The following is a 24,387-nucleotide window of genomic DNA, read 5'->3' on the forward strand; positions in this document are numbered from 1 at the left end:
CTTTTCAGACTTTTCATTACCACATTGCAGAACCCATTTCCAAGTGAGTGCCACTTTCCACACTTCTGTGCCAGAGAGTAGAGAAGCTCGGAGCCCTCATAACTCTGGGCAAGGAGGCTGGTTACACTGGACCAGCACTTGACCAGTGGATAAAGAACGCAGCAGGCTGCCGCGCGCCTGAAGCTCAAGAAGAAAGAGAAGCAGAGGAGAAAGCAAGAGAAGCAGAGAGAAAGGAAAGAGAAGAAGAGAGAAAGCATGAGCTAGCTCTCCTAGATGACGCAATCTCTCTGCTAGCTTCTAAGCCCCAGACCATGAGCTGGACTCCCCGGTAAGAGGTGGTTGCGGAGGTTCTGCACCACTTGTTGTGCGCGTGGGCATGCTGTGGATTCCGACCAGTGCCCAAGTCGGTCTCTACCTTGGGAGGAGAGCTTCCAGGTGAACTTCTCCAAGGCTACCATGTAGCCCTGCCTGATGAACAGTCTCCTACGGCCTATCAGTGGTACAAGTCATGGCTGACACCGAAGCCCAGGTCTCCCTTATTTCCAGAAAGGCATTGCCTAGGGGTGCCAAAATCCAGACGAACGAAGAAATTCAGCTTTGAATGGATTGACGGTAACCTCTATTCTGTTCCTTCGGTCCTTCGAATGTAAAAATGCCCTTTCTGGACCAGGTGACCAAGGAAACCCCACATTGGGCCGCCTGGGCGTAGTTGACCAATTTCATGTTTATCAGGTGATATTGGGCTGAGATCTACTTAAGCCGTTATCTCCCCTGGACGCAGCTCCCACTACCAGATGCACCGGATCCCTGCAGCATGCCTCATAATCAAACATCAGTTTTAGATTCAGAGGCTAGTGCCTCCGATGTCCCCGACATCCCTTTTATTTGTGAACCGCCTGGCCCTGACCCAGTGTCAGAGCCAGACGTTTCTTCCGCATCATCTCAGCCTCTTACCATCTTACCGCCTACCTCCTCCACTTTGGAAGAGGTAAGCCCGACCAGTTTTAACCCAGGACTTGTTTCCGTGGGTGATTCAACGGAGGATTCCTTAACCTCCCTACCTCAAATCACTGCCAGAGAGGACTTTTCACCTGTGCCAGAGCACACTGCCAGCCTTGGTGACTCCACAGATTCGCAACCTGTGGGGCCATCTCGGCCTTACCGTCCAGTGCCACGGAAGAGGTTCTGGAACACGTTCTGCCGCGACTGTGGCCGCAAGGGTCACATGTCTGCCAACTATGGAGGGTGCGCTAATCACAATATTCCTGCCATCGCAATGGCTGTTACTAATCCTTCCTCCCTAGACTCCCAGCTAAGGGCCCTATAACGTCGCACCCCTCCAAAGCCATTATCAGCCAAGCCACGTCAGAGCCTACGACGACTCTGGCGCTCAAATCTCCGATACGGGAAGATCGAATCCCCTGAGGGGCAAACGTCGATAGACATCACTTAATAACCATTGAAGGTATCAACCATATTAAGCTGATCCTTCCGACCGTCCAATTGAGGGTCACCAGACCTAGTTTCTCCAAAGTATGTACTCTTGCAGTTGCAAGCTACATTCCAGGAGGTTACGACCTCCTCCTAGGGCAAGACATGAAGTCTCCCTCACCGTTCAAGAAGCCTAGGGGTCCTAACCCCACGACCAACCACTCCCAAGCAAGGAGTCATCGAAATTCTACTTCCTCCAGGAAGTACGTCCAACCAACAGTCTTCCCCCGTTACAAGGAGGGAGTTGACCATTTCACGAGTTCCGTTGCAAAACCTGCAATGTAATAGGGCACTCCATGATTGGCCTAGGTGGCCCTAGCCGACTACCCGCAGCGGACAATGTCCATTTTCCACAGGCTTAGCCTTCAACAAGAGACAGGAGCCTCTGTCTCCCATTTCCAAGGGCACACTGAAGTGGATTGCACCTCCGGTACCCGTCACAGGTCCAGTCGACCTCAACTCTCTGCTAGTGCCACTTGGCAGCACTGGGCAGTGCCAAGCTCCATCCAGCCTGGACGTAGAGCCACCACAGAACTTGACTTCTGCGCCTGGCCCCGAGCTAGTGCCGGCGCCTAGCCTAATCAAGGATCCTCCTACAGGAGATCCTCCAACAGGCATGGAGCTTACCACAGCCCATGGCCAATCCCATGTCCATGGAGTCGTCTTCACCCTCACCACTGTCGCCCGAGGATGAACCTCCGGCAGACCTAACCTTCATACCTCCTCTGGAAAACCAGGAACTGCCCGACCAGGAGTCAGCCTGGAGTTTTCCCCTTACGACGCTGTCGCAGCAGCCGGAGTGAGGGTCCTCCCCTGCAGTAGGTTCCACCTCTACGACGGTTGCTGCAGATACCGAAGTAGGGTGTTCTCCTGCAATCCCTCAGGCTAACACTGCCTCTGCTCCTGCCGGCGTTTCTGGCCTTTCCCCAGAGTCGGTGCCTCCGTCTACTCCTAGGACTGGTATAGCCAGGTCCTGGAGGAATAAGGAGAAGAAGAAGAAGGGACATAGCAAATCATTAACACACTAACCAAAGAGCCACATCTCCTGGGACACCTGTGCCCGAGGTACAGTGTAGCATTCAATTGCAGAGTGATCCTGGCACCTACCCAGAGAAGGTAGCCAGCCTGATCTCTGCCAGTAGAACTAACCTCCCTCCAACCCCTAGCCATGGTGATACTAACCCTCACTTAAATATAATTACCTCATTACATTTCCATCCTGGTAATGCACTAACCACTCATCATCCTCACGCTTCATTACCTCACCTCACGTAGTTTTAACAATTCCGGCGACACTTACTGCTGTGCGTACCACACTCTGGAATGATGCGTCTCCCTTTAACTGTATTGAGTAGGTTAGGCTAATGATTTAGTACCAGGGCATTAGGTTAGTAGCAGTAGATTTTCAAGTAACCTATCTAGGGGTAGAGTAGACTGTCGTCACAGACAACCCGTAGTTATTACTTAGGCTAGATTACATCACTACATTAAGTTAGTACACTTAGCATCTTTGCTATAAGTTAGTAGGCCACTGTAGTTAGCTGTATAGCTGCTCAAAAACTTCAAGTTGGAGTAGGAGAACTGGGTAGTCGAGACGATCAATTTATTTAAGCCAAGACCTTCACGCCTGAAAGGGAGTGAATGCCTTCTTAACAGGGGGAGCTGTGACGTTTATAGATCGTTCGTCTACCCGCAATTATTAATTAATTCGATTTGGAAAAAAACGGCCGCCATTTCTTTAGAATATCAGCTGATTTTTAGTAAACAGCCGTTAAAACCCGGGAAACCCAAACCCGCCAGCTAGAGATATGGGAGTTCCCCAGTTGGGGGGAAAAGTGTCTTTTTTATTTTGTCAGCTTTAGGGACGTACCTAAAATAGGGAAGGATGTAGGCAGATTGGTTACTTCTTAGACCTATATCTTAAGCTCTCTTTCCTGTGACCCCTCTGCTGGCTGTATGCTTGTTTTCCAGGATTTGCCTTGATCGTGGGGGGTTAAGCTGAATCCCAACCCCCAAGCAAACGACCTGCGTTCTGCCTCAGTCGGCTGCGAGACGTGATCTCGGACAGATGCCCAACTACCTGCCTTCCCATTTAGGCCTATCCACGGCGTACTAGCGCGCCCGAGCCCCAGACCTAAACCAAGCCGGGCGCCACGTTTTCTACAAAGGTCCACACTGAACATTGCATCCAGGTACGTCTTGTGAAACAGCATAATGCCAGTCCCTTATCACCTATTATCATTTTGATCCTCATTCTTCCAATTCAATTTCCCAGCAACAAAAGGAATCCTCCCTTTGTTCCCTCTCACTGCCTCATGGCCGCATGCTTCCCCTTGTGTGATCGTCCCAGACCAAGGAAGTCATTGCATACTTCAGTGAAACATTAAAAGTTCCTTCTCCCCAGTATTTAAAGAATTAATTAATCAAGCAAGAAGTCATTTTTCCTTTTATCTTGTTTAGTCTGGGATTCTTTTCCAGATTCCATGAGTCACGTGCCGTCTCTCTGCCCGCAAGTGTGCATTACCCGAGTTTATGAAAATCAGCTTGAATGACTCCAGTTAGAGCCATCATTTACCTTTTCTCCAGGCCAGCACAGGCCTTTTTGTAAATAAATAGCTGTAAAGTAACGAGCTGAGTTTTCTGGCGACCTTTTCCTCTAAAGAAATATTCATTAATGATCAGTTTTACGGTAAGTTCAATTAATTTCAACTTGTCTTCCTTCAATTATTTCCGTTTACGTATATAGCCTCTCTCAAGGCCAGCTAAATACGTAAATATATATATATATATATATATATATATATATATATATATATATATATATATATACATCATATATATATAGATATATATATATATATATATATATATATATATATATATATATATATATATATATATATATATATATATATATATATATATATATATATATATATATATATATATATATATATATATATATATATATATATACTATATATATATATATATATATATATATATATATATATATATATATATATATATAACATATCTATATATATATAATATATACATATATATATATATATAGCTCCTACTTAAAGGTCGATAGAGAAGGATACAGTTTTTGTCAAAGGTCAATTGTATTTTAATGTTTCTGCCCAGCTGAAGTTGATGTCTTGTTCAGCATTGCTATAAAAAAAAATGCAAATTAAAGTTTTTTTACTGGTCAGCTGTTGTGCTCTTTTATTTACACAAAATCTGCTAGCATATGCTTTACATAAAAGAATCTTGCTTTTGGTTATCTTTGCCTTATCAGCAAGAACAGAAAAATACAGGGTTGCAAAATACCGTAAATATACTCATGTAACACGCAATCTCGCATATCATGCGACCCCCAAATTTTCGCCCTTAAAAAGTTATTTGATCATGTAACATGTGAGTTCAACTTTTGCGACCAAATTACAATAAGCTAACCCCTTTTCCTCCATCTCTTTATCTATCTCATCTTCTAGTTATCTTTATCTATCCCCTTTTCTAGTTGTTAAAAAAAAGTAAAAGAGATATCTATCCCCTCTTCTAGTTAAAAAAAAGTAAAAGAGATTGCTAAAAGTATCATTAGCAATGTTATACTTTTCGTGTAAATGCATAAGCCAGAAAAAGTTGAAAAATTACTTTACTGTTTTTATGTTACAAATGACGTTAAGCAGAATAGGACTGATATATTTTTACAATACGTACTACATCCTCATTCACTATGGAGAAAAGATCGGCCAGGCCATATACCACTAAATTTAAGCTGCTAGTTGTAGCTGAGGCTGAGGAAAGAATGTTCATCTGCTAATGACTATTATTGTGCATCGGCAACATGGATGAAACTCCTTAAACAAAATTTAAGTGAAATGTGTTTTAATTAAAACTATTTGACATGATGACATGAAAGAACACAGTATACGGCATTCACTTCGATAAAAGATAAATATGTAAAGCTTGTAGTATTCTGATGAAATCAAGTGAAAATATCAAATGCAATCTGTTGATTTTTTTTTGCGAAATAAACATATCCTCAGCGCCATCTACTAAAAAAAAAAATTACTAAATTTCATTCACACCGATACATATTAATACGTATTAAAGTGATATTTTGACTTGAAAATGCTTTGTATAACGTAAAATAACCTTGTCCCATATCAATTTGGTACTTTTGAGATTCATTTACACTAACTAGAAGCAAGAAAATGGCTCTGATTAGAGTTCAATAAGGCGAAATAAACTTACCTCGCAATTTGTTCTCAGCCCATTTTCAAACCAAAACATTGATTGCTATGTTTGCATTTTATAATACAATGGTAATATGAAAATACATACAATACTATTGGCTGCAGTGAAGTAAAGCATAACTTTTTAAAAGATCCATGGAAAAGATGCATATTCATTATGTTTGTATTTTTATCATACAATACTAGTATGCGAATATTACATACTCTAATCTTATATCTCATGTATGATGCGACCCCCTTAAAATTAGCTCCAAAATTAAGTCTTCAAAAGTTGCATGATATGTGTGTATATATGGTAGGCAAATTGTTCATAAGGACAATGTCATATCCAAAGAATTTCATTCACCTTAAATCATTAACGTCAGTGTGAAATTCAAATGCACTCCTAGCTGGGCATGACAGAATTGGAGAACTATTGTTTGCAATATTTTTAACACGAAACCATAGCAAAAGACTTATTGCAGTTTGTATAATCCAATGCAGATTAACCCTTAATGGACAGATCCCCTCATGGTGAGCATTAATATCACACAGAATTGAATTGAAGGCATCAGGTGGAAAGTTTCCATTATTTCTATAGCCCATAAATTTACTAATGGCAACTTTTAGACTGGCTAAAATCTAGAAGCAGGCAGCTTATGAGCTAGTTGCTGTTATTTTCATATGCTCATAATTTGTTTCTAATTTTAGTTCTCATCTGTTTTGATATTGTATGAGCCGTAATTATAATTTTACAAAATAAAATAAATTTACTTATTAGAAAAAACATGAATAACTTAGTAAAATTTACAATTGTCTTGTAAAAGAGGCCCCACAAGGGGTTATAAATAGTAATTTTCAATTTCTCATAGAAGGCAAGGAAAATTTTTTGAATTTTTCTTCTTGCACCTTGTGCATTTGCATATCTTCCTCTTTCCATTTATGTTTTTTTCTTCTTAAATTGGCCGACCTCAAAGTTCACCCGGCCTAGGGTGCTGCATATTGATTTTTTAGCCTTCCTCGCAAGGGTTAAATTAACAATTGAAATCAACTAAGAACATTTCAATTTTATGCAAAAATGTTGGATTATGTACTGAATATTGAAATAATGGATGTTCATCACAAAAAATGAAATGGTACAAAAACTAGATTATGCTCATATCACCACTTGAATAACAGTCCTGAAATTAAGCAGCGCTACTATATGTGGCTCAGTCTGTAATAGTAATAAGGAATTGCACAAAACATTCCGGAAATTAGGGAATCACAATAATTACTGCATACGCTTTAACTACCTTATAATAACTATAACAACAACTAATGCTAGATAACACATGAGTCCTAGTGCACTGTTCATTCACAGAAAAATGAGTCAACTTCTAATTCAAACAGACAAACAACCTACTTCTATTCTTAATAAATCAGTATACCAACTTTTTGATTACTGAAACCAGAGTATGAAACATATGTTTTCAATTGAAATGTTTTAAAATATCACCATTAACTAGTTCTATGGACATTGCTTGAAAGGAAATATTAAGGTGGAAAACAAAAATGGAAGAGTGCAAGAATTGCTTGATTACTTGGAAGTTTTGCAATAAAATGATTTACTTCACATTCTACATAAAACTAAGATGTAACACTGTGAAAATATGATGTGTTTGTTCATTTAAATCCATTCATCAAAAGGGCTTATCTATGTGGAGAAATTACAGATGAACTAGCCCAATTTTGTTGAACAGAATGCTACTGTTATGCCCACCTAAGTTTTTTCTTGCCTTGTGTTTTCCTCTTTTCTCTTCCTCCTATATTTGCCACTTACTGCTCATAGTAATTTATACATTAGCATATTGCAGATGCTTCCTAAACTCTCTTTTTCTGTTAACCCTTCATGGAAGGATATCATCATATGAGTAACAATAACAGGTTTTGAGTGGTGGGCAGATTAACACACGGAGAGAATCAATATTAAAAGCCATCGATTTGTAGGAATTGGGCAGGAAAGAAGTTCCATTTCTTCAACAGCCTATAAATTTACTAAAGGCAACTTTTAGACTGCCTCGGCTCAGCGTCTGTGCCCTTTGTGGGCATCTCATGAGTCTGGACTTGAAAGAAGTATGTTGTACTTCTCTCTCTCATGTGATGTCTTTTTATGTATAGTATATATACTATACATATTTATAAAAGGCAATTTCTTTCTGTCTGTTCATTATGCACACCCAGACTATGAAATCTAGGGTTACCAAATTTTTAACACTGACCCCCCCCCCCCCCCCCCCCCACCCCCCCCCCCCCCCCCCCGAGAGTTTAGTTAAAATCTGAAGTTCAAAAACCATTTCTAAGGGGGCCATAACCCTTCTTTTTCATAACCCCTCAATTTTTACAACTTTCTGAGTTGACAGCATACTCTTTGGATTTTTCATAATTTCTTTGGCTTGACAAGATCCCAAGTGATTACTTATTCTAGAAGTGATTGCAAAATCCGCCCTGTAGGAGTTGTCATCATGGATGGTATGCCCCTTTTTATCCCGAGCAATGCCAGGTACAGCAGCTAGTTTTGTATATTTGTTCATAAATATACCCAGGGCCATATTTTGCAAAGAAAAGAGAAAAAAAATATTAGTAAGAACAAGTATACCATATATACTTGCATAACATGCGATCTCGCATATCATGCGACCCCCATATTTTCACCCTCAAAAAATTATTTTATCATGTATCTCACGTATCATGCGAGTTAAATTTGCGAGACCAAAATTTAATAGGCTAACTTCTTCTCCTCCTCTTTTATCTAATCCATTTTTTAGTTAGGCTAACCCCTTTTCCTCCATCTCTTAATCTATCCCATCTTCTAGTTAAGTTTAAAAAAGTAAAAGAGAATGCAAAAAGTATCGGTAGTAATGATATACTTGTTTGGAAAACGCATACTGCCAGAAACAGCTGATTTGCTGTGGACAACCAATCCGATAAAAACAGCCTTTTTGCTTGCATGTCAACCATCGTACGATAGTAAAAAAATTACCATAGTTACGTTACAAATGACGTTAATGAGAATAGGACTGATATATTTTTACATTACAGGTAGTAGTCGACTTACTACCGCAACTGGTTACGAACAACCAGTCATAAATCAATTTGGATGAAAGTCAGCCCATGTTAATTTACTGTAAGAATATTATATTAGCGTAAAGATGGTAATCAGTAACATCTTTACATATAGGGTAGCCTAGCCTACACTACACAGCATACTTTTTACATATATGACATACTAATTATTAATTTCAGCTAATTCTCTAGGTTCAGTGCACATTGGCTTATGATGATTCAGTACAAAGAGAAATTTAATAACATTTAACAAGTTAGCCTCGCCTATACGATGATGATACCGTGCGATATACGAATACAGTAGCCTAGCCTTCAGTATACTGTATACTGCATATACGATATAATTTAGTAATTTGTTAATATAAGTCAATTTTGGAGTTTCAATGCATTATGACTATCACATAAAAGCAAAACAAAAATGGACACGAAACAGGAATCAGATTCAGACCGACATTGGCACACCTAATTGAGCGATGTCAGGCTGCTGACGGCTATGTATATTTACGAAATAAAAAGTTATACAGTACAGTATCCAATAATATTGTATGTATTCTCATATTGTTGTATCATAAAATACTAACAATGCAGTCAGTGTTTTGTTTGGAAATCAGCTGATAGCGAATACGAGTTTATTTCTCCATATTTAACTCATTTCGGAGCGAATTGCCTTTCTTCTAGTTAGCGTAAAATATCTAGATGCTCTACTTATATGAGACAAGGTAATATGTCATTACAAGACGTGTTTTTAAGTCTTAATATGAATTTAATATATCTTGTTAACTAAAGTATTTTTTTCGTTAACAGATTGCGTTGTGGTCATGTTTATGTAAAAATATTACGTGATTCCATTCGCTATTCTCACTTCATTTCATCGTAGTACGAACTTTACTGTTACGTTACTTATCTTTTATCGGCATGAAAACAACAGTAAAATGTGTTCTTTCAAGACCAGAAGTGTTGATTAAAATAATGTTCTCTCAATTTTATCTATGGTTGTGTTTGATGGCATAAGTTTATTGGAGTTATATCCTTGTTGCCGGTGCACGATAATAGTATTATAGCCTTACTCGCTATGGATAAAAGATCAGCAAGGGCATATACGTACTGCTAAATTTAATCTGTAAGTTTTAGTTGAAGTTGAGAAAAGAATGTCGATATGCTAACAACTATTATCGTGCATCGGCAACGTTGATAAAACTTTCGCAATCTTTGGTATAGTACCATCAAACTCGACCGTAAACAAAATTTGAGAGAAGCGTGTTTTAATCACAACTATTGGGCATGAAAAGAACACATTTTACTCTTTTCACTCCAATAAAAGATAAATACGTAAACCTCGTAGTATTCTGACGAGATATAGTGAAAATATCGAACGGAGCATGAATTTTTGTTTACGCAATAAACATGCCCTCAGCGCCATCTACTAACGAAAAAAATAACTAAATTTCGTTCACAAACTATACGTTTTCAAGTAATATTTCCACTTAAAAACACCTTGTATAACGTAAAATAACCTTGTCTCATATAAATAGAGTATCTTGAGATTCATTTGCGCTAACTAGAGGCAAGAAAGTCGTTCTGATTTGAGTTCAACACAGCAAAACAAACTTACTCCTCAATCGCCCTCAGCTGATTTCCAAAACATAACATTGATTGCTATGTTTGTATTTTATAATACAAACAAATAATAGAAATATGAAAATACATATAATATTATTGGATGCAGTCAAGTAAAACAAAACTTTAAAATATCCATGGAAATGATGCATATCTATTATGTTTGTATTTTATCATATGATACTAATATATGATTATTACATACTCAAACTTTATATCTCATGTAAGATGCGACCCCCTTAAAATTAGCTCCAAAATTAAGGATTCAAAAGTCACATGATACGCGAGTATATAAGGTAATTTAAAAAAATTACAATATCTTTGATCTCTGTAAATTTACATAAATATTTTACAACAAACATACTCAGAATTTGTTACTGATTTTAGTTCTTATCTGCTGTGAGCTGTAATTATAATTTTACAAAATAAAATAAATTATAAGAAAAACATGTATAACTTGGTCAAACTTAAGACTTTCTTGTAAAATAGGCCCAAAGGGGTTGTAAACAGTTGCTTTCAACTTCATGTGGAAGGTAGGGGGATGTTTAGAATTCATTTTCTTACACAATGTGCATTTGCTTGTCTCCCTCTTTCCATTGATGTGCTTTTTCTTTAACTGACTGACCTCAAAGTTTGCCCGGTCTTTTTTTTTTTTAGCCCAGCTCTAAAGGATTAAGGGAATTTTCTGCCTTATGAATTTTAGTTATTATTCTTGGACTGAATAACATATCTTATTAAGTGAACCCATATTTTAAAATCTTATTTTTATTGCAGCATTTGTCAGGGATTGTTTATGATCTTTTGAATTTTTTACTCTCATTATAACCATGGTACGTATCACCTAAAATAAAGAGTAAGGAAACATGCTAGAAAAGGTTGCTTTTCATAATTTAAACCTACAGGTTTCTTCGTGTTTTTTTTTTATGCAACCTCCCCCCGACCCCTTCTGTACATCTCAACATAAGTGTCAGGAGTTTCCAGGGAAGACCTGCAACTCATTCATGTCTTGACAAGAGACTCCATCTTCTGTGTCCTCTGGCTGGAAAAAGCAGTGTTAAACTAATTTGTGAAGCCTGTGAGACATGGATATAGTCAAATGGTTTTGCTTCTTGCAGAAAAGATGTTAAAACCATCATTATAAGAGAGGCATGCAAGAAGCATCATCAGATAACTCTGGATGCACCATTTCATGCTCTCACCCTCAAAAAGCACCTTATGTTAATCAAATGTGTCACAGTCAAGACAAAACTAACTGATATAACCTTGTTGCATGTATACAAGCCTACTAAATTGTTGTCACTTATGCTAGGCTTGGATTTTCCCCCATCTCCCTCTCCAAACTAATCAGTTGCCCTATTTATGCCACCTATCCTGATGGCTCAGTCACCAACTGCTGACTGTGCCTCTAATAGCATTCCCACCCTCTTCAGCTCCAGCCATTGCTCAAGCAATGGACCCTGCCTTTATGGACCATCTCCAGTGACAGATAGTTTAACCAGTTCAATATCAACTGTAGTCTGCTTTCTTCTCAATTTAATTGTCAACATAACTGGATGGTATCAATAGTTCCCTCAGCAGCAACTAATAACCTACCTTGGGTATCTGTGCCAGAAATTACACTAACTGTTACGTCAACTGCTCCTATTCTGAGGCTGCCACTCCAGCCCTCTGGCAAGAGCAGTGCCAAGAAGATCCCTCCACCATGCAGTCTGTGCCATGAGCTTCCTAGAGACTACTATATGGACAGATGCCATGCAAACTCTGCGGGGTACCCTGATAATGGTAAAAGAAACACAGCTCCTCATCAGTAAGACTACAAAAATGGGATTCTCAAGGTTTGATTGGCGCTCGAAATAGTTTGAAGTCAGGCTTACCTGGTGGAAAGAAAACACACTGCTCCAAATCTCATCTCCTTAGCACTCCAGTGATTCACTAATTACATAACCAAGAACAACATGAAATCTTCAACAGATTGCTCCCATGAGTTTCATCTGAGGGTCTTAGCAATTACGTTAGTTTGTTCTTCAAACTATTCCCCATCTAACAGAAAAACCAAATAGTAAATATCCTTCTACCTCCAGCAAAAGGTCTTCAAAGTGGAGGATCATCTTTTTTTTAAGAGGATAAATCTTCATTTATGAAAGTCTGGACTAGGCATGTAGGATCTCCAAGCTACAGCATCCATATAAACCACTGAAGGAAACCTCAGTGACTGAGCTGTGCCAAGAGGAGAGCTCCGCAACTAATGGTTAAGGCTGCCACTATTGTTCAATTATAACCGCACAGTTTTGCCTGCACAGTCAGCCTGTGCAGGCATCACCACTAACGATACAGCTTTTTCCCTCCGTTCTCCATTGCTGCCATAGCATCAACAGATGATGGTCTGGCTATAATTGGGTAGCTGATAGCATAAAAAATTCATAATGTCAAGTACCACATCCAGTGAAAGATTAGTTGAAAAAATGAATTCAATACTCACATGTGAATTGGTTAAAATAGTTTATTTTTCCACCAAGGACTTTCATTATGTTTGTTAAATATTTTATGAATGAAGGAAGAGTACCATGGCAAGATAATTGTGTTAATTAAGTTAGTGTTTGTTTTCATTTCAAAGTTGACATACTATATATGACAAGTATTATTTTTCTCTGTTTCATCAGAATACTTAATACTGACTTCTTTTAATTTTAAGAATTACTTTCTTATGAAGTGTTACGAGTGAACATCCATAGTTTAAACCGTTTTCCTTTGTATGTTGATTAGTCTAGTTTCATTTCAAAACTGGTTTAAATGTGAGGTGAACAATGAATAAGTATTCCTAGTCTAACACTGTTTAATTTTTTCATCAGAAAGTAAAATAAGTCTTTTGTTCTCATTTTAAAAAATAATTACTATATGATGCATTATATACCTATTCATGTTTTGTACTATTTGCCATAATGAATATTTATGTTCATTTAAAAACTTGCTTATATGGTTTATAACCACAAATAAACATACATAGGCTTAATCTGCTAAGACAGTCTTTGGATTTTACTTGCTCCAGTAAAATCTCATTCATATAGATTTCAATGAAACCTACATGACATTCAGGAATGATGCTGCTACTTTCAGCTTTCATTATACACAATTATTTGTTCTGTGGAAAAATTGCAAAATTATAAATACATATTCTGACATCTATATCAATTATGAAAAACACAAGTAAATCTTATACAGTACATCATTAACTTAGATATATAAACACTTAAATCTAATAAAAATCAACAGTGTTCTTGACTGGTACATACAGGAAATGGAAAGCAAACCGAGCAAAAAAAGTTGCCTCCCCATATTAATGTTGAAGTGCACCTGCATAGGCTGTTTGGCTGGAGGAATATTGATTGAGATGAGGTATTTGCTCAGGTAGCTTGTGCAGGCATGAAAAACTGTGCAGGTTGTTCACATTAATATTCAGGTTTGCCTGCACAGTCACCATAACTGTGCTGGACGTTAGTGGTAGCCTTCATGATTTGCCCATGGCAAAACTGGTCTCAACAATCCCAAAAAAACACCTAGTTGAGAATGTAAGGCTGAGGCTACCTACCACCAGCTGATGGGCAGATCAATGATTTTCTTGCAAAAACAGAGCTATGGCACTTACAAAAATGAAGATTGTGATGCTAAGGTCAATAAGTCATTAGCAAAGGATGTCATTGCCCAGCACACTGATACGTACTTAACTATGGTTCTGCATCCTGCACTCCTCAGAATGGGATATCTTCAAAAAATTCTCCAATGAACACATTTCACTCCTCAAACAGGAGAATGGGTCTTTGGTAAAAAAAAGAAAGAAAAAAAAAAAGAAATAAAGGAAGAAAAAAAAATTCAAAAGAGGATTTTAACGCTGCAAGAAGACCTATTTACGCATCTGGGAGAACCTCCATCCTCCAAATGCATTTGGCACTGTACCTCATGTACAACAGCATGAACAAGAGAGACAACCTTATATCATTTAATTTATTTGGATGACTACACTAGCTATCTCCTTTCATATTGATACACAAGCCCCATACGAAACGAAAAAATTTCAAAACCATGTATATTTACACATACTGCCACATGACATGTTATATTTACTTTTGTCAAGAAAAAAGTTCAAACTTACTTTGGGTCAGGATGTCTCAATAAACTGGCTACTTCTTCTATAACAGCTGATGTTAAATCAGGCCTTTTAGTAATGAGAGTAACAAATGGATGTGTTGCACCTTTTGGAGGACCTGTAAAAGGACACTGTATCTTTCCATCCGACGATTCTGATTCTGCTACCGAGAGCAACAGCAATATTTCCGTTACTCCTTGAACAAGGGCACCTGGGGACCTAATAATAAATATTTTTTAAAATGAGACACAAAAGGCTTGAAATTAAGCTACCTTATATAAAGCACATACTTTTATTAGTAAACAATGATTTAATGAACTTGTTTTGACATATAATTAATGATACTATGATAAGCTGTGAGGCTCTAGTGTAAGTATTTATTCTACTAGAACACTATTTCTCCTATTGATATTTTTACCAGAATCCAGTATCCCACTTGATAAACTTACGATTATCACTTACATACAAATCTTGACCAAAAACATTTAAAACTGTCTTCTTTTTGTGTTTACTACATGTAATCATCAAAATATATAGATACAATATTGCATAAAACCCTGAACATAACATACAACTAGGACATCAGGAAAAATCTTTTTAATAATTATTCTACTGAACTTATACATAAAACCAAAGTAGCTTGGGTTTATCAGAAAATGAGATTTTTTTAGTAAAATTAGGTTTTACACACACACACACATATATATACATATATACATATATATTATATTTATATATATAATATATATATTATATATATATAGAGAGATATATAGTATATATATATATATATATAATATATATATATATACTATATATATTATATATATATATATCTATATATATATATATATATATATATATATATATATATATATATAGTTTCTACAAATCAGCAGCTAGAATCTTGAAATTTGCAGGACATACTATTTCCAGTGGCTAGGTAACTAGCCTCACCCACTTTTGGGGAAAGAGAGGAACAACTAGCAAGCAGGACTTCAATTTGTTTATGCCTAGGTTCATTCATGCAAAGGGAGGGAGGGAAGGCTCCAATCGTGTAATTCTTTGGTAAGTATATACTATAGATATATATATATATATACAGTACAGTCCCCAATTATGTGAGAATTTGGTCTATTCATGGCCTCACAGAACTGGAAAATCGTAGACTTCGATACACATACCTTTTGGCAATAATTCCGTAAGGGCCAAGGCAAACTTTTTTATACTACCCATTTTCAATACTTTTTATGTAATATACTGTAATTTTTTCTGATATGAAATTGTTCTTATGGATATATAAAACATTAAAACGGTTTTAATAAATTGAAAAAATTTAAAATTACACCCAGGATAGTGAAAACTCCCAAACATAAACGCTGTCACCATTGGGTGCAAGTGTACTGAATGATACAGTCATTTCCTTTAAAAACCTTTTGGATGGAATTTCCTCTACCTATCCTCTGCCAAAAAACCTTTCAAACTCTTCTATCTCATCCTCCCGGAAGAGTTTCGGGCACTGGCGGATCATGCGTGTCTTCACTCCCGTTAGGCCTAACGAACTTGGTTATGAGCGCCTGTCTGTTTCTTTGTCTGTCACGTTCACTATGTAATCGTTTTCATCTAAATTTATTCTACAGTAAAAAAGAACTGAAGAAAATTCAAAATTTGATATGAAATTATAATTTCTTAATAAGAAATAAATTTTCTCTCTTCTCTCTCTCTCTCTCTCTCTCTCTCTCTCTCTCCCTCTCCCTCCTCTCTCTCTCCTCCTTCTCTCTCTCTCTCTCTCACTAATCATTTTCATCAAAATCTATTTCAATAATAAAAAAAAATAAATGATCAAATGCCAAAAATTAGTCAAAACAAGTTAACCTGTACAAAAAAAAAATTCTTACTCCATTTCAAGTTGTCGACTGCTGACAAAATGAAAGTTGCTCTTTCCTTGGTCTTTAACTAAGGACAAGCTTTTTAGTTTCAAGAAAATAGGTCTTCCTCTTCGACTTCTAGGCAGATGCATACGTAATGCGGATGATCAGAATACAATTTGCAGATCTGAATAATACATATGGCAATGATGAAGATACCGATCATTCATACACACTGCGTTATGACGTCACAAATGTGTGAAGCTGAGCCTTCCGTCTTAGCTAATGGCTGAGCAGGAAATCTTTCTCTCGCATTCCCTCCACCCCTTCCCTCAGATACCAGCGAACAACCCCCCCCCCCCCCCCCCCCCCCCCCCCCCCCCCCCCCCCCCCCCCCCCCCCCCCCCCCCCACATCACACAATATTGAAAAGACGATAGATCTGATACATTTGTGGCGTGTGACTCTCAGACTTTGAACAGCTTTGCAGATATAGAAAATATATTTTTGAGAACTAGCACTCCATTGACACAGCAACAACACTAGGAGCCACCGAACACTCCTAAGCACTCCTATCGTTCATAAATACCTTCACAGAAGTAGCTAACTATGTAAGCGATTCAACAATACATAGACTTAAACCTCTTATCACTTCTACTTTCAAGACTGGCAATGGTGTTAGGTTTGGAAGTAATGGAGCTGGGAGCTGGGTAAAGGAGCAAGTACAGATAGAGAACTGGGAACAGGGTCAATAGAAATTACAGGTTCATCAACATCAATATCATCCTGATGGGATTCGTGGCTAGCTGAAGACTTGCTTATTTGTCTATCCGTCACCTTTCTTTCTCTATCCCTTGCCAATTTACTCAAGTGTGATTTTAAAGTCTTCCACTTTTTAAAGTCCCAATCCTTACATTCATTACATCTTACTTCTATTAAACATATCTTTCCCCTGCAATCTGTGCAAACAGAGTGAGAGTCATAAGATTTTTTAGTCAATCAAGTATTACAGCCCTCGCTGGAATACCTAAAGCTAGAAGTACTCGAGCCTGACAGCCCCTGATGCAATACTAAATGCTAGAAGTACTCGAGTCTGACATAATGTTTAAGTCCGAAAATCATCGTAACTGGGAAAGTCAAAACTAATCAAAAGGTGTCAAAATAGATCATAATTAAGCCTAACTCTATCTAATTGGGCCATTAGGCTATACATTTTAAGAACAACTTCACCAAACATGATGAAATGTCAACCATAATGAAACAGATTCCAAAACAAGCTGGAGCTAACAACTGTTGTACAGCCATCAGCCAGCGGAAACAAACTGAAGCCATGTTTGCCAGTTGTCCTTCTCTTGCCCTAAAAGTGGGTTGGGCTAGTTACCTAGCTGCTAGAAATAGTGTGACCCGCGAATTTCAAAATTCTAGCTGACGATTTGTAGAAACTTTTAGCTACATAATTATTTGGTGTATAAAGACAATTTATAACTCTCTATCTTCTCCAACTCCAATGGTGACTCTGGAAGTGACTATGAAGCATGTTTACATTTACAAATTGGAAATAAAAAAGTGTAGGTTCAACTCTAAAGCTGGTCTCCTAGTACCAGTAAAAAATGAAGAGGGGAAGTACCCTTAGAAAACGCCAGTAAAAAACGAAGAGAAGTAACCTCAGATAGTTCCTTGATACCTGAAGTCCTTTGGGAGGGATATTCCCCTTCCAAACAATGACCTCTCCTCTTACCTCTACCCTCCTCTCCATCTTCCATACGCTAACAAGTGTTTTCCATAAAGGTAAGAGTGATTTTAAATGTTCATTTATTCTTTTCATTAATCATTTATATCTATTTCTCATTGTTTTCTGTATGTAAAACTGTTTATTCCCTATAAATGTATTTTTTGTTAATATTTTTAGGGGTCTGGATCGCATTAATTGTATTTACATTATTCCTTATGGGAATTATTGTTTCCGTTTTCGTGGGAGGTTCTGAAACAGATTATGTACAAAAACCGAGGTTCCACTGTATAATAATACAAGTACTGTATAGTACAATAATAAAAAAAATATCTGTGTAAATACCGGTAATATTACAGTACTATGGAGTTTGCAGTACCTGGGTAAACATTAGCCTATCAGAAACCTTATCTTCACATATAAGATCCCAGTGTATATTCTGAATAATCTTATTGTTTAAATGGGAATCTTGCATGCTGTCAAATATGGTATGTTAAATGAACTCAATCTTCCTAGCAAGTATATGTACATCTAAATAAATATCTATTATGCTGCAAAACACTGACCTAATGATCTCCATGCAATACCATTCTTTGATTAAAACTGATGACAAACCTTGAACCTTAGGATATAACAAATAAAACTAAAGAGTGAGCTTCACAGGCAATAAATTTTGGAATAATGAACTAGTATAGCTGGTCAATGTGGAAAAGTTTTAACTAGAATCTACTGACATAACTTGCCACAAGTCATTATGGTACAAAATTACCAAGATATATATTTAAGATCCCTTGCATGGAGAGCATAATGAACGACTAAAATTTTTTACTTGACCCCCTTGTTTGGCTCGAAGGAACACCCAAACCCATTACACCACTTTTATTTTCATGGTATAAATGAAGGCCACTATTCATTCATTGTGTATTAGAATCTTTATGGGAAGTTGAATTATATAAATGGACTGCAATAACTAGTACAATAAATTTCACATTGATTTTTCCCCCCTTGCATACATCCCATCTCACTGAAGGTAATACACAAAGGAATTTAGTGTGAAAATTCCAAATAAGCAAACAAATTTCCTGCTAGGTAAGCTGCATTTAATGTCAACTGGCTCCGAGAGCTTTGTTCCAGCAAATAAATTCTATCTCACACATTAGGTATTACATGTCCTCTCAATAGAATTTGGGACAAAAATGATATAACAGGTTTCACTTAGCATTTGTATGCCTCATAGTCTATTGTATAGCTACTTTAATTTCAAACCACAAAAAGAATTATGTAACTTACTTTGCACAAGTAACATCAGCTAAGAAATTTTGTAAAGTAGCTGGCATCGGTAGATTCCCACTTCTAACCAGGGAGATTATTGTTTCAACGGCTAATGTAGCCTCTGTGACATCTCCCTTGTTGGCTGTCTGCCAAAGGCATTTAACTTCTTCTGACTGGAAATAATAATAATAATAATAATAATAATAATAATAATAATAATAATAATAATAATAATAATAATAATAATAATAATAATAATAATAATAATACACAAAGCACTACACCCAAGAGCAAATACGGACAGACTATACATAACACGAAAGGAAGGAGGGAGAGGACTACTAAGTATAGAGGACTGCGTTAACATCGAAAACAGAGCACTGGGGCAATATCTGAAAACCAGTGAAGACGAGTGGCTAAAGAGTGCATGGGAAGAAGGACTAATAAAAGTAGACGAAGATCCAGAAATATAACAGAGACACGGAGAAAGACAGAAAGACAGGAGGACTGGCACAACAAACCAATGCACGACAATACATGAGACAGACTAAAGAACTAGCCAGCGATGACAATTGGCAATGGCTACAGAGGGGAGAGCTAAAGAAGGAAACTGAAGGAATGATAACAGCGGCACAAGATCAGGCCCTAAGAACCAGATATGTTCAAAGTACGATAGACGGAAATAACATCTCTCCCATATGTAGGAAGTGCAATACGAAAAAATGAAACCATAAAACCACATAGCAAGTGAATGCCCGGCACTTGCACAGAACCAGTACAAAAAGAGGCATGATTCAGTGCAAAAGCCCCCTCCACTGGAGCCTGTGCAAGAAACATCAGCTACCTTGCAGTAATAAGTGGTACGAGCACCAACCTGAGGGAGTGATAGAAAACGATCGGCAAAGATCCTCTGGGACTATGGTATCAGAACGGATAGGGTGATACGTGCAAACAGACCAGAACGTGACGTTGATTGACAAAGTCAAGAAGAAAGTATCACTCATTGATGTCGCAATACCATGGGACACCAGAGTTGAAGAGAAAGAGAGGGAAAAAATGGGATAAGTATCAAGATCTGAAATCAGAAATAAGAAGTGATATGGGATATGCCAGTGGAAATCGTACCATAATCATAGGAGCACTAGGCACGATCCCAAGATCCCTGAAAAGGAATCTAGAAAAACTAGAGGCTGAAGTAGCTCCAGGACTCATGCAGAAGAGTGTGATCCTAGAAATGGCACACATAGTAAGAAGAGTGATGGACTCCTAAGGAGGCAGGATGCAACCCGGAACCCCACACTATAAATACCACCCAGTCGAATTGGAGGACTGATAGAGCAAAAAAAAAAAAAAAAAAAAAAAAAAAAAAAAAAAAAAAAAAAATAATAATAATAATAATAGTAATAATAATAATAATAATAAAATAAAATAATAATAATAATAATAATAATGACAATAATAATAATAGAAATTTCTATGCAATGCATTAAAAAAAATCTGACAAAGACCACATTAGGATAATTCAGATGTCACATTCCAAGTTTATTTAGCCAAGAAAATTATCATTAGTACATACCTCATACAAAGAAGTCCCATCTGCCTTGTTGTCCAAAGCTTTTGAATGCAGCTTTGTGACTGCCTGGAAATAAAATTTGGCACTGGCTACCATCAACAATTTACCATGGGATGAATATATTACAAAAGCAGAAAATGTAGATAATCCCCATCAAAATGTTATGAATATGAATATGGCACACACTCAGTTATATATGAAAAACAAAAAGACTGTTTTAATAAACTTCTATGCTACATGGAACAAAGACTTTGTTTTAATAAACATCGATACCACTTGGTTTCTCTTATCTGTAACCAAAACATTAATAAGTCCAAAAATTATACAATCAAATTAGAAAAGCACTTACACTTCCAACTCAACAAACAACTTAAACTTTTTACAAAACAAATTACTACCAATAATGACAAAGACACATTACAATAGTTATAGATATAAATTCTGAAAAACTTAGCAAACATGAAAAAGGTCTATCTCAATCTATCAATGTGTCTAATAATAGACTAAAATGAGCTAAAAAATGACATTTTAATGATAAAATAAAATTCTATATATAGTATACCTGGTAATTACACTTAGCTAGCAATTTCTTGCCTCTGCAGCTTGTAAATTCAAAAGTTCACGGATAACGTTTCACAGATTTAGTCCAGGTGACTGGTCACACCCACCAGTTATAAGCATTTTAGAGTATGGGGTACAGGGTATTTAGCAGTTATAAGCCAGTTATGAGCATTTTTAGAGGGGATTTTTGCATTTCTGCATTTTTGCATTTCCGTGGCAGGTTCTGGAACCCAATACGGTGTAAAAGTGGGAGAACACTGTACAGGCATATCTCAAATTCTAATGAGAATTGCAAATATGCATATCCTTACTGAAAGTATATGTCTGGTGGTTATCACAATACCAATGTTTAGTACGCTACTCGGAAACGGCAATTAACCTTTACCTATATCATAACTGAAATACAATGAGTACCATCATACATACATATCTCAACTACTTTCACACATTATCAATGTGTAGATATGCATTTCATTATAAAAAAATTGGTCCAATAGCAAATACAATAGTATTACAATAGTACTTTTATTACGTTACTCGAACAAGGAATGTTAACTTTTACCGACACTAGTTTAAGTACCCAGAGTACCATTATACAAATACGTATACCAATCAAACATTATTGAGACTTGCAGATTTACATTTCAATACCGGAAGTATTTGTTTGGTAAAAAACGCAAAATCTACGTTTATTACATTAATCAGTAAACTAGATAACGAACGCAAAATGAAGTTTTTATGCACTCACAAAAGGTAAGTTGTCCTTTACTGACAAAGTTTGCTCAAATCTATCAGATATTAATTGAGACTCTCAGATATGTGTTCACTATCAAAACATATCAGCCTGGTAGCAAACAAAAATATGTTATAACTTTTTAGGGAAAGGCAATGAAACCAATGTGCAATGTTTATGTAAATTATTATGCTATTATTTGTTTCTCAAATGTAAGTATTAGTTCGGCAATGAATGCAATGTTTACATTATTACGTTAACCTGTAAGGGTGATAGCGTGGTAAACCAAGCTACAGGTATTTAAACAGATTGCGAATTCACTTCTGCAGGCCCATTAATAACAAAACAATAAAATACTGTCCTGAAAGCCGAGAGCTTGAAGGCTACTAGAAACCAGTGATAATCCTTTCCCGAAATCCAGTCTCTGACCTTCAAATTTAAGAATACAGCTGCCATCAACAATCAGTGTTATCCGAACATCAGCAGAAACAGAATGAAGTTGCTCGCTACTAGTTCTTGGTATTCCCGCTGGTGGGTGGGACCAGTCACCTGCACTAAATCTGTGAAGCACTGCCAGCAAAGTTTTCAATTTTTTAAGCTGCTGAGGCAAGAAATTGTTAGCTAAGTAACTAATGGGCAAGTTACTTATATAAGAATGAAATTTTTATAATAAAATTAGGTTTTAATTACCAAGTAATTACATAGCTATAGTTTCTACTTTTAATGGCAGCTTTAGATAAAAAATTCATGGTAGCACTCTACTGTTTTGGTGAAGGTGAGTGCGCCCGCCCGCATCTGGGGAAGAATAGGTACAACTTAGTTGAAAAGCTCAGTTCTTTTATGCTCTACTATATCCATGCATGGGATGGAGGAGGGCTTCGATTATGTAATTACTTGGTAAGCATATGTATATAAAAAATAATTTTATTAAAACAATGTCATTTATATATACTAACTTACTAAGTGGAAATTACATAGCTGAATCCCACATTGACAGGTGGGACTTATGAGCATGTACTACTCCAAAGCATTTATAAATGAAAATGAATTTGAAATGGACAAAAAATTTATAAATTAAAATGAATTTGAAATATACAAAAAGCTAGCATTTTAGGAATGCTTGTTGTAACCTTACCTGGTGAGAGCTAGAGCAAGAGATACTGCCTCCAGTCAATACTCATCTTGACCTGTAGTAGACATGACTATAGCATCAGGAGTTGTCCCTACTTTAGTGGGAGCTTTGTAGTCAAGGAGTAATCCGAAGACTACCAAAGCAAAACTAATGCCCTTGCTTTTTGTTTGTATTGTGTTTTTACGTTGCATGGAACAAGTGGTTATTCAGCAACGGGACCAACGGCTTTACGTGACTTCCGAACCACATCGAAAGTGAACATCTATCACCAGAAATACACATCTCTAACCCCTCAGTGGAATGCCCGAGAATCAACTCGCGGCCACTGAGGTGGCATGCCAAGACTATACCGGTCACGCCACTGAGGCGCTCCTAATGCCCTTGCCCTGGGCTTAACATGACAATAAATAATAAAATCTATTATGTAACTGTACACCAAGTTAAAAACAATACCCATCTGATTAAAAGAAATACCTGGTGGGTACTCCAGCTACCAAGTATAAACCCAGGTTTTCCCAAACTTGATTACCTCACACACGGCAAGGAGATAGAGCAAACAGAGGTAGAACTTATACCCCTCATTCCCTTGTGCCACGCCAGCTGCTGATAAAGGAACTAATGTATACAGCCCTCAAACACTGTTTCTACATCATGTCAATAGTGATTTGCAAACACTGATCGACATTTCCAATAAGTTGACTAGATGATTGTAGTCAGGGAGAGAATACGCCTAAAAGCTAAAGATGAGGCTACCGCTCGAACATCATGACCTTTCACATTCAATAATGGCAAGGTTTCTTTCTGGATACTCGAATGAGATTCAACAATAGTATCTCTCAAGAAGAAAGAAATAGCATTCTTGGTGAGAGGTCTCTTTGGGTCTTTAACTGAACACCAGAGGTTATTAAAGTCCCCTCTAATA

General features: G+C 37.1%; 1 protein-coding gene across 13 annotated transcripts in view; it reads right to left on the bottom strand.

The window, feature by feature from the left end:
- LOC135227023 (focadhesin-like) overlaps positions 1-24,387 on the bottom strand; it is a 600,481-nt gene that overhangs the window by 241,356 nt on the left and 334,738 nt on the right. For 7 of the 13 annotated variants that reach the window (XM_064266801.1, XM_064266803.1, XM_064266802.1 and 4 more), the window contains 3 exons: positions 21,043-21,105; positions 19,485-19,639; positions 14,605-14,817 (listed from right to left, as the gene is read on the bottom strand). In XM_064266801.1, coding sequence (XP_064122871.1) covers positions 14,605-14,817; positions 19,485-19,639; positions 21,043-21,105 — 431 coding nt within the window. The remainder of the gene's footprint in view (positions 1-14,604; positions 14,818-19,484; positions 19,640-21,042; positions 21,106-24,387) is intronic. The other 6 variants (XM_064266808.1, XM_064266810.1, XM_064266807.1 and 3 more) reach the window with 1 other exon arrangement.

Source organism: Macrobrachium nipponense, chromosome 15 (genome assembly GCF_015104395.2).
Source record: "Macrobrachium nipponense isolate FS-2020 chromosome 15, ASM1510439v2, whole genome shotgun sequence".
Lineage (NCBI taxonomy): Eukaryota > Metazoa > Arthropoda > Malacostraca > Decapoda > Palaemonidae > Macrobrachium > Macrobrachium nipponense.